General features: G+C 41.3%; 1 protein-coding gene across 2 annotated transcripts; it reads right to left on the bottom strand.

Moving 5' to 3' along the window:
* Positions 1 to 321: 321 nt before the first annotated feature.
* LOC129543058 (DLA class II histocompatibility antigen, DR-1 beta chain) lies at positions 322 to 11,368 on the bottom strand. Of its 2 annotated transcripts, XM_055405854.2 has the most exons (6): positions 11,195 to 11,368; positions 4,697 to 4,966; positions 2,324 to 2,605; positions 1,465 to 1,575; positions 972 to 995; positions 322 to 687 (listed from the first exon to the last, which is right to left on the bottom strand). In XM_055405854.2, the coding sequence occupies exons 1-6, from the start codon at positions 11,292 to 11,294 to the stop codon at positions 674 to 676; spliced, it is 801 nt and encodes a 266-aa protein (XP_055261829.2). In that variant the 5' UTR covers positions 11,295 to 11,368; the 3' UTR covers positions 322 to 673. The 2 variants fall into 2 exon arrangements, with proteins under 2 accessions (XP_055261829.2, XP_088687148.1); XM_088831022.1 differs by lacking the exons at positions 322 to 687; positions 972 to 995 and having other exon boundaries at positions 1,427 to 1,575.
* Positions 11,369 to 11,572: the final 204 nt, after the last annotated feature.

Below are 11,572 nucleotides of genomic sequence, written 5' to 3'. Positions count from 1 at the left end.
TTCTTACATTTGTTGTCCCAATTCTGTATCCAATAGCATAAAGGAACTTGTCTTTGAAAATGCAGAGATGTAGAGGACCCATGAAATGGGTTCATTCAGGGCTTTTTCTCAGGAAAATGGGTTCATTAAGGGCTAGCTCAGGAAAACATGTCTAATAACAGAATGCAGAAAACCCAAGAGAAAAATAAAGGAAGAAAGGAAACTTTCTAGATCCACAGGTGACCAAAATTCAGGAATATAAATAAAAACATTATTGTTGTGTGATGCAATCTTCCCTTTATCTTTTCTTTGACTTCTTTCTTGGAAGATATATGAAGCAGATGATTTTCACTCCGTATTTATTTGAGGGAACACATTATAAAGTAAAATAAACAGAAGATGAGCTCAGATGCACGGGAAGCAAAAGTTGAAAACAAAGGGAACCAAGGAAGAAAGAACATAAGGTACTGGAATCAATATTGAGAACTTCCAGGTCAAAGGCTGAAGGCAGGGGGGTAGGAGTGACTGAGGAAGCCATCAAGGAGGACAGTTTCTACAGGGTCACTGAGCCAGGAGCAAATGAGATCCTGAGAAAGTACTTCATTGTGGAAGAGTTAGCGCTAAGCAGGAAACCTTTCCATGCTGTGAAGAAGCTGGGACAGAAGGTTCTTCCTTGAGTGTGACCATTTTCACTTCAGCTCAGGAGCCCTGCAAGAAACAGAGGAGAATGTTGTTTCCAGACATAACTCTACAGGGGAATGTTAATGTTAACATTAAAGCATTACAGTTAGAAGGGGAAAATATTCTTAAGTTTCCTGAGCCAAAGCTACTTTAGAGCACAAGTCTTTTATTTAGTTGAAAGAAGAAGCTTTAGTGTAAACTGCCTGATGAGAAGTCAGGTCCAAAGTCTTTCATTATTTCTGCCTTGTCTTGTTACCTCTACCATCTGTTCTAGGGAGACTAAACACGATTCTAAAAGATAAAGGGCATACCTGTTGGCTGAAGTGTAGGGCGTCCTAGGAGAGACAGAAGAAGATATATACTTAAAAAATATAGAGGTTGATCCATCCCCAAAACACAATGTCCCAAGCCCCGGGGCCCCACCAGAGATCCTCCTAACACATCATCTGATGCCCAGGGTTTATACGAGGGCAAACATTGAGAACATGTGACCCATGAAGTTTCTCTCATACCAATCCAATGCAATTAAGTCAGCCTTATTGTCTCTTCCTGCATTTGTCCCAGGATCTCCACCCCAAATCCCCATGCATGTTAACCTTTCCTTATCTCTACAAGCCACAATCTCTTATATTTCACCCATAAGTAACCATGGACTACAGATTTCTGGATCTCCAGGATATTGAGGTCAGCTAGGGAAATAAGCTGTAGACGAGGCCATTGATATACAGAGAACTAACTTGAGCAAAACCACACGTCTTCCTCCAAAAGTCAGTGGGGAGGCTCAGCTGCCCAAAGGTTCCTTACCTTTCTGATTCCTGAAGTAGATGAAGAGCCCCACTGCAAGGAAGAGCAGACCCAGAACAAAGCCCCCGACTCCACTCATCATCTTGCTCTGAGCAGAGTCAGACCGTGCCCCTGAGAAAAGACGCCAGTTTTAATCATTTTTATCCCAAATTTTCTTCTCTAATTGAGACTCTGAAATTGTGAACTATGAGAATGAGGAAAGAAGGCTGCCCTGGAAGAATTAGAATAATTGGCCATTTCTAGAAAAAAGATTAAAAATCACATTGAGTAGCTATAAGGTTCAGACAGTGAACTTATTTAAATATCACAGCCATGCTACTAGGTGCCATGACTTCAACATCTAATGGATGAGGAGCCAAGGATTCAGTGAGGTTAAGTTAGCTTTTCTAGGGTGACAGATGTAATAAAAGGCATAGCTGAGGTTGGATTCCACTCATGTCAAGCACATCCTTACGTTGTAGAAGATGCACCTCTTTTCAGATCATAGTGAAGAACTCAGAGCAACAGTGTCAGAAGCCCAATCTGAGGCAGGGGACTGGTGCCCAGGGCCATGTAGTGTCCGTGACTTGTGATATCACAGGAAGCTCAGAACAGGGACACTTCTTTTCTCCTTATCAGGCAGAAGTGCCTCCCCAGGGAGTGTAGGTATTTGGAGAAACTATCCCAGGATATCTGTAAACTCTCAGAAGATTTCTATTATGGGCTATCTCAAGGCTCCCTCAATAACCTCAGCTGAAGGACAGGAGAATAAGGAGCAAATGAACACATGGTGTAGGGAGAGAAGACACTCAGGGGACACTCAGGGGAAAGTAAGCCCCCTCCCCGGTGGGTGAGGAATTTATGAGATCAGAAAGCTCACTCCACTCCACTGTGATAGGGCTCGTCCGGCTGGGGTGATCCACTTGACAGGTGTAGACCTCTCCACTCTGAGGAACTGTTTCAAGCATCACCATGGTCTGGAAGGTCCAGTCTCCATTCTGGATCAGGCCTGTGGAGATCACCCCTGCTTCCTCTTCATGGTCATTCCGGAACCACCTGACTTCAATGTGTCCTGGGTAGAAACCGTTCACAGAGCAGACCAGGAGGTTGTGGTGCTGCAGGGGCTGGGTCTTTACAGGATACACAGTCACTCGAGGCTCCACTAGGAGAGAAAAGGTGGAGGGAATTAGTGAGGAAGACAGAGTAAGTCTCCTTGGTTAGCTGCCTTTCAGCCCCCACTCTCAAGTTCCAGACTGCAGCCTTGGGTAGGCCTCCCTCATAGTGGCCCAGGGCACAAGAGGAATTAGTGCCATGAGCTTTATCTTTAACATTTACACACTGGACCATTAGTTTGAAAGATGTTGAGAAAATGTGTGTTTTCTCATGCAGCGAAATAGTTATTCATTGTTGCACTGAAGTGTTTACACATCTTTGCAAGGCATATAGCATATTAATTAAAAGCATAATTTCTGAAGTCAAACTGCCTGGGTTCAAATCCAGGTTCTACTTTTTACTGATTGACCCTGGGAGAATTTTTACATTCCTCTGTGCCTTGACTTTCTCATTTATAAAGAAGGATAATAGTACTAACTTATCTCTTAGCATTCATTATGTGATGATTAATATACCTGAAGTACATAATACAATAACAGGAATTTATCCTACAATATATGTTAGCTATTATTATCCTTGTTTAATTCAAAGCCATGTGGATAAATTGGGGAAAAGCAGTAGGATAGGTGTGGAGAGAAAGGATGAATACCTGGGAAAGCTCTCTTAAGGCACTCATATCTTAGAATATCTTAGAAATGGTTCTACCCTACGAAAGATGCATGTGATTGTACTCTGTGAGTTAAATCTCAAGAAAAGGGCGAGTCCTGAAGGAGAGGAAAAGCCATTAATTTTTTAAAATGTATATGAATTCTTACATGCCACTGATCAACCCATCTCCTTTGCAAAACAAGCATATTTACTATTGGAACTATTATTATTTTACATTTCTTTCTTTTTAAGCTCATATTTGAGTTCAAAAGAGGATGGGAGACTCATTAATATATATGCTTAGTGCCTGATACAATCCCTAAAGCTAACGGGTTAAAAAAAAAATGAAATCTGAGGAAAAGACATTTTTACAATATCATAAGATGAAAGATTTAAGCTTAATCTAAAGTATCTTTTCCTACCATAGCACTGTGAGATTAGAAATCAATTACAGGGAAAAAAACTGTAAAAAACACAAACACATGGAGGCTAAACAGTATGTTACTGAATAATCAATGGATTAATGAAAAAATTAAAGAAGAAATAAAAAAATACCTAGAAACAAATGACAAGGCAAATGCAACAATCCACAACCTGTGGGACACAGCAAGAGTGATTCTAAGAGGGAAGTTTATAGCAGTACAATCTTAGCTCAGAAACAAGAAAGATCCCAAATAAACAACCTAAAATTGCAACTTTAGAGAAAGAAGAACAAACAAAACACAAAGTTTTCCACTAAGGAAAGAAATCATAAGGACCAGAACAGAAGTTAATGAAGTAGAGATGAAGAAAACCATAGCAAAGATCAATGAAATTGAAAGCTGATTCTTGAGAAGATAAACAAAATTAATAAACTTTTGGTCACACTCAATCAAGGGGGAAAAAAGGGAGAGGAGTCAAATCAATAAAATTAGAAAACAAGAAAGAAGTTACAACAGACACCACGGAATGCAAAGCATCATAAGAGACAACTACAAGCAACTATACACAACAAAAGGGACAACCTGGAAGATAGGGACAAATTCTTAACCTCCCTCCTGAATCCCTCCCTCCAGGCCCACGCAGACCCCAGGGCACTCTTCCCACCACACACACTCTTCTCTTCGTCCCACGTCACACACACACACTCCCCTCAACAGTCACTGACAAATTCACACGCTGTCTCTCCAACAACACGCTCCACAGGAGCCCCAACTTCTTGCTCGCATCGCACATATTAATACTTACCCTGGACCCAGTCGACCTCTGTCTCCGGCTGTCTCTGTCTCTCCCGTCTCACAGTCACACTCTGACAAAATCACAGAGACAACACGCTCTCACAGGAACCCTCCTAACTTGTACTCACTCACAGTCGTACACACTCGCCCCGGATTGAGTGAAGGGTCTCTGTGTCTGTCTGTCTGTCTGTTTCTGTCTGTCTCTCTCTCTCCCACTTTCTCTCTCACACACACTGCCCCCCACCCAACCCCCGGCCGTCCACCCCCGCGCTCACCTCGCCGCTGCACAGTGAAGCTCTCACCGACACCGTAGTTGTGTCTGCAGTACGTGTCCACCGAGGCCCGCAACTGCTCCAGGAAGTCCTTCTGGCTGTTCCAGTACTTGGCGTCCGGCCGCCCCAGCTCGGTCACCGCCCGGTACTCGCCCCAGTCGCTGTCGAAGCGCACGTACTCTTCTCCGTTATAGATGTATCTCTGCAGCAACCGCACCCGCTCCGTCCCGTTGGAGAAATGACACTCGCCCTTATGACCCTCCAGGAAATGTGCTGCAGAGACAGGATAGATCTGGTCACAGGAGCGGACTCCTGGGGACAGGCTGATGAGGGACGGGGGGCAGGGGCGACACCCACCACTGCGGGACTCCCAGGCTCAGCTGGGGCCGCCAGGACTAGCTCTAACCCCCCTCACTGGCTCCACTGGCACCCCAACTACCAGCACGCCTTGAGTTCTTTCATCGTCGCTCAACAGACGGAGGCTCCGGGAGGCAGGGGAAATCTCTCCTATCCAAGCCTCTCCTGACCTAGTCCAGCTTCCATGCTTGGCTGAAGCCCTCTAGGCCTGAGTCCTCGAAGCCTGAGGACTTAACAGGATTTGCCCCTCCATCACTTCTTCCTAGAATCCTCCACCAGAAAGCCAGCGCTCTCCTGTCATCCTACAGCTCTTTTAACAGTTCCTTAAACATGTTCACCTCATTTTGCAAATGTTTGGTTGGGGCTGACCTTGCCACAGGCCTGTGCTACTCTTTGAGAATCCAAAGAAACAAAAACAGACATGTCCCCTCCAATCATGGAGCTTAAATTTTAGTGAAAATGATAGACAAAATTAAACCATAAAAGAATTTATACAAGACTGAGAAATATCAGAAGTGTTAGACTTCTGTAACGATTATATTCTTCTGAATTACATTAGGTGCCAAAAAGTGGTCTTCTAAGAGTGACATTTAATGTAACATGAAAGGCTAAGTTGGCATGAACTGAGCGGGGAAAGTGGGTATGTGTGTATATGTTTAGGGTAAAAAGGAGACACATTTCAGGTCTCTATTTTGTACATTAATATCATGTACAAAAGCTTGGAAGAAGTGACGGACTTCTTTAAAGAACTAGAAAAAATATCTCATTGAAATGCAGAGAGTGAGAGGGAGGAGGTAAAAGACTATACTGGAGAAATCAAGTACTTGAGCCAGTTACTTAAAAGTCCTATAGGAGATGTTAGGATTTTGACTTTATACTAAATGTAAGGAGAACTATTGAAGAGCATTAAGAAAATTAAAACCATAACCCTAATACAGTGCCACAATCTCTTTCTGCATTTTCAAATTAAGAAAGATTGGAAAAACATTTGTTAAAAATTGGTGAAAATCTCAATTGGCAAATCTGACTTGATGAGTTAAGGGGTCAAATATGGCTCTGAGGGTTGGGGTGGGGTCTGTTCGGTAGATGGGATGCTGGTAAACAGCCTCAGTGTCAGAAGAAACCCTCAGTGTAACAACCAAAAATGGCTCCAGATATTTCCAAATGTTTAGGAGTCAAGGAGTAGGGGTAAGGAGTGGCGGTCTGTCACCAGATGAGCTCCACCAGTATAAGCCATCCGAAAAAAATCTACGGTGCAAAAACCATTATTAATTTTGGAGCAGCCGAGAATTACATTTAAAGTTTTGCCAATAGTCTGTCTTGGTCCTACATCTAATCTATACTTTTTAAGAATCCAGCCCTAGTGAAGAGCTACTTTTCCAGTAAAACACATTTATTCAGTACAAAGCCTTTTTTGTTTCCCTCACCAACAATTTACAAAGTCATGTAATTTATCCTTCACATCATCTTCCTTCTTAATTTCTCTGCCACTGGCCCACTACTTGTCTATCGTATAGGAGTAAACTACAGTCACAGACATTTTATTCCCATTCAAAGCCCCAAATAATTCATTTTCTAACTTTGTCTCCTACTCCCAATAATACCAGTAGGCATTAAATTATCAGCTTTGGTCATACAAAGAATTCATACTTCTGTAGTCAAGTCCCATTGGAAAGGAAGAAAGGAAGGGAGAAAATTACCTCATTTAGACAGTTAACAAGAAATGAGCAATTCCCCAGACTCTGAGAAGAGACTTTCACTTATAAATGATGGCAGAAAGTACACTGTGAATCAGATCAAGTCTATCTTAATATTCAGAAATTCTCTAATATCTTCTTGTCAATGACAAAGATAAAAAGTAAAACTGTGTGAAATCAATATTTTTTATGGTAGCTTATATGGTTAGCACTGTTACTGCAACTCATGTGCCCAATTTAAGGTTGACAATTTAGTAAATAAAAATATAGGTTTCCCAGTTAAATTTGCATTTCAGAAATTATTGTTATTTAGCTTAAATTTAAATTTAACTTGATCCTGTGTTATATTTGGCAACCTTAGTCCAACTTGCTAACAAAATTTCAGGAGGAGTACATTTAATAGTTCTTTTTCTTCTTCACATGCCCATGACAGCCTGCACAGAGTGTGAACCCATATGAAACTTGTAAAATAAGTGCGAAACTAATGAATAGTCTTCCTATTTATTGCTTCTAGCACTCTTTCTAGTGCTATTCATAAGTACTCAATAAATACATTGCCATTTTAATTTTTATAAACCCTATGAATATAAGTTCACAAGATCTCTTTGTTTACTTTCTAAAGCAAGTGATATCTTCATCATCATTTGACAATTGTCTTCAATTAATTTTATCACTAATTACCATTTTGAGCACAAAAGAGCAGAAACATTGCTTTCTATAAAATAATGATGTATATATAAATATAACACAAACAGAGTATGCTGACATAAAAGAAAAGGAATTTCCATAAATTCAGTTTCACACTATATAATCTGGGCTCTAGCAGCAGCTATGTGACACTGGGTAAATTATTGAAACTTTTTGAATATTAGATCCATAGGTATATTATAATTGCTACAGATTTGATAGGATAGTTATAAGAATTACATACTGATATTTATGGGCCTGGTATGTAACAACTATGAAGTGTTTGGACATTCCATGCTGATAGATATAGGGTTGTTTTGTTTGTTACTCCATCCTCATCAGCTCGGGGAATAACTGTTGTACTCTAGGCCACTAATAAACATAAGGTTGTATAAATCAATGGCTTTTTCCATAACCAGTCATCCTTGCATACATACAAGGGCATTCTAGTGTTTTTTGCTGGTGACTGAACCTCTCTGCTTCTCAAGTCCTCCCAGCATTTCTTCGGGTTCTTTTATTCTTATACTTCAGATCCAGCTTACTCTCTGATTCTAGGGCACAGTCTCCCCCTGATTTAAGCTACTCAAATGTGGCATCTGTAATCCTCACTTCTTCAGCTCTCATTCTTTCTTCAAAGGGTCCAATCTAGCTCCTGTCTTGTATGTTCTGTTGACTGTAAACATCAAGTCCGGCAAACCCAGTGTTGATTTCTCTGTCATGTTCTCACTTGACCCTCCTTAGTCAAACTCACCACAACTGCCACTCCTTCCCTTCTTGAAAAATCTGTTTCTTCACGTGCATGCATCACATTCTCTTGGTTTTGCCCAACATCAATAGTACCCCTTCCCAGGCTCTTTTACAGACTCATAAGCCCTTGCTCTCTTTTTCTGATCTGCACACACTCTCTCTTTCCCCTACTTTCTTGGATTTTAACATAGTGCATATGCCGATAGCCCGGACATATATACCATCAGCTCTGGCCTCCCCTTGAATTCCAATTTGATGTTTTCGACTGACTTCTTGAAGGCTCCACATACATGTTAATAAATTATTTCAAACTTAACATAAACAAAACTAACACTTCTATCCACCCACTTCAAATTATCTCCTTCCCAAACTTTTCCTATTTCAATAAACAGCACCACCAAGTGACTTTCCTCCTAACCCCTCAGGGCTGTGCTGTGCTCAAGTCATGTCTGACTCTTGTGACCCCATGGACTGTAGCCCGCCAGGCTTCTCTGTTCATGGAATTCCCCAGGCAAGAATACTGGAGTCGGTTACCATTTCCTCCTCTAGGGGACCTTCCTGACCTAGGGATCAAACCTGCGTCTCTTACATCTCTTCTGCGTTTGCAGGCAGATTCTTTAACACTAGCGCCACCTGTCAAGCAATCCCTCAGTAGCATTCACATATCTTTTTAAAGAAAATTTAGTTTTACCATAGCCATCAGGACCTAATATGATTTGTCCTCTGACTTCATCTTCAACCTCATCTTATTGCACATGCCAACTTGCTTTCTATGCTTCAGCCACTTTCTTGCCTTCTTTCTGTCCCTTTAGAAAATCAAATATCTTCCTCACTTCATTCTTTCCCTGTTCCCTTATATCCTTCACATGACTGGCTTTCCATCATTCATAGTTCAACTAAATGTCACTTTCACTAGCCATCTGAACTGAAATCAGGTGAATGCAATTCTCATTGTTCCATGACCCTGACATATATTTTTCAGAGCACTTATTTGTCTCTGAAATGTTTTTTTCTTTGTTAAAGTTTATTGGGTTGGTGTCATTCTCTCCTGTCATTAGTTCCATGATAGCAGGGGATATTTTCTTCCTTATTCAAATAGAATTTTCTGAGCCTAGAACAGAGCCCAATATATAACAGTTATTCAGAAGAAAAAAAAAAAACAGATTTTTGATCTAAACAAATAAACCCTGAGTTTTGGAAGTTGAATTTTGTGGGGATCCTGGAAAGCATCTAGAAGGGGCTCCAGCTCCAACACTTTTATTCTGATGACACATTAAATTCCTTCTACCTTCTATGACAAATTCAGACAAACTTCCTCTTTCTCCTCCCACTACTCATAAGAAACATTCAAAGTTAAGTAAAAGGTGATTTTTAAGAAAGAAAGAAATTTTCACTAAATCTCATCTCATCTAATGGACTATATAGTGCTGATGGTCTTGTGTAAACTTGGGGATTTTCAATAATGGTGATGACATAACTGGAAAAGGAGTAGGGAATAACTGGAAAGATTTATTAACATGAATAATTAAGGAACAGAGACCACATGATAAATGAAGCTATGAAATTTGAGGCCAAGACTTCAATAGGCCAATGAACCCTCTTGACTTGCTTTTTGAGTTTCAACCCTATGGGATGGAAACAACCTTCATACTCTGTACCCTGCTCAGGGTTTATTGTTTGAACAATATGAAATTGTTGATATTTGATTGCTATTGACTTTCAAAAACAGAATTTTATATATTTTGTCCTCCACTCGTTAAATCCCTTCTTATAGCTTCAGGGCAGAGAATGGGGAGATGTAGGAGAAACTGGGCAGAAAGATTCAAAATAGATTTGCAGTGAATACTAACCTATGTCAGGTTTTCAGAATTTAAGTGAATTCTTTAAGTGTCAGAGAACATCCTATAAGGTGCTCCTTATCTATAGAGTCATTCCAAGTACTAAGAATCTCTGCTTAAGCTTTTGGGTACTTTCCACAGAATAGAGAGAAAAACCAACCCCAACTTTTGTCAGAGGATTTCCATTACAGGGACATAATCCTTATAAACACTGGAGCTCGGGAGAAAGGAAACAGCTTAATGGGGAGAGACCTTTTGTTATACTCTTATATATTAAGGAGAGACAGCATAGGTCCTACTGAGGACACAACACAGAATCTTCTAGGAGAGATCTTTCTAATTCCTTTTGAATCCACAGAAAAGTTTTGGAGAAACTTTCCCTTTTTTGGCATGCATGCTAAATTGCTTCAGTTGTGTCTGTCTTTTTGTAACCCCATGGACTGTAGCCCACCAGGCTCTCCCATCCATGGGATGCTCCAGGCAAGAATACTGGAGTGGGTTGCCATTCCTTCTCTAGGGGATCTTCCTGACCCAGAGATCAAACCCCATCTCTTATGTCTCTTGCATTGGCAGGTAGGTTCTTTACCCCTAGCGCCACCTGGGAAGTCCTTTTTTTGGCATAACTGGTGGCTAAGACCATAAAGAGTCTGCCTGCAATGTGGGAGACCCCGGTTCGATCCCTGGGTCGGGATGATCCCCTGGAAACGGAAATGGCTACCCACTCCAGTATTCTTGCCTGGAGAATCCCATAGAGAGAAGAGCCTGGTGGGCTACAGTCCATGGGGTCACAAAGAGTCACACACAACTGAGTGACTAACACACACACACATACTATAAATAAAGGAAACTGCTGTATGAGGAATTATTTTGACATTCTTATTTATAAATCTTAAGACCCTAAGAGAATTGAATGCAAGGCTGGATAGGTTTTCTTGGAGGAGAGTTGAAAAGAAATGGTTCATATACATGGCAGCAGCTTATACAACTCTCACTAAGTGGGCAAGCACCCAGGCTCCTTTAGTGTGGAAAGAACTAAGGATCCATATGATAAAGATAGGTGGTCAAAAAGAATATATCACAATATTTAAGGGACCTGGCCTGGATATAGTGACAAAGCTAACTCCGTTCCTCACCACTCTCCCCATGATAGGTCACCATCCAAGGGATATACTTACGTCGGATCTCCCTGGCCCAGGCCAGGGGAGGGCTCAGAGCCATCAGCATCACTATCAGAGCTGCCATCCGGGAGCCTCCGGAGAAATACAGGCACACCATGCCGGAGAACAGCAGAGGACAGAGAGTGAGAGGAGCAGGCAAGTCCCTCTCAAATGGGTACTGTGATCCTTCTCCACCCACACCCCAGATAATACCAACCAAGGAACTCATTTGCTCCTGGATTGGGTGAGCCCAGTTTAGGCAACCAATCAACATCAGAGGCAAATAGCATCATCAGTTGCTGGTCAGAGATTCAGTATGAAGGTCCTCTTCTGAAACTTAAAGAGTTTCCTCCACTACTTTAAAGGTTTGGCCTAGTTGCATATGAAATATTTCAA

This window comes from Moschus berezovskii, chromosome 23 (genome assembly GCF_049115385.1).
Source record: "Moschus berezovskii isolate FMDL1 chromosome 23, NW_MosBer_1.0, whole genome shotgun sequence".
NCBI lineage: Eukaryota > Metazoa > Chordata > Mammalia > Artiodactyla > Moschidae > Moschus > Moschus berezovskii.
Note: the sequence above shows the minus strand (reverse complement) of the source record. Positions and strands in the feature narration are given on the sequence as shown.

What these genes read in the sequence shown, in the direction of transcription:
- LOC129543058 (XM_055405854.2), bottom strand. Translation starts at nt 11,294, where the DNA reads ATGGTGTGCCTGTATTTCTCCGGAGGCTCCCGGATGGCAGCTCTGATA. An exon ending in CTGGGCCAGGGAGATCCGAC is followed by an intron (nt 4,967 to 11,194) that starts GTAAGTATATCC and finishes CTGTCTCTGCAG; the next exon opens with CACATTTCCTGGAGGGTCAT. An exon ending in CTACTTCAGGAATCAGAAAG is followed by an intron (nt 996 to 1,464) that starts GTAAGGAACCTT and finishes TGTCTCTCCTAG; the next exon opens with GACGCCCTACACTTCAGCCA.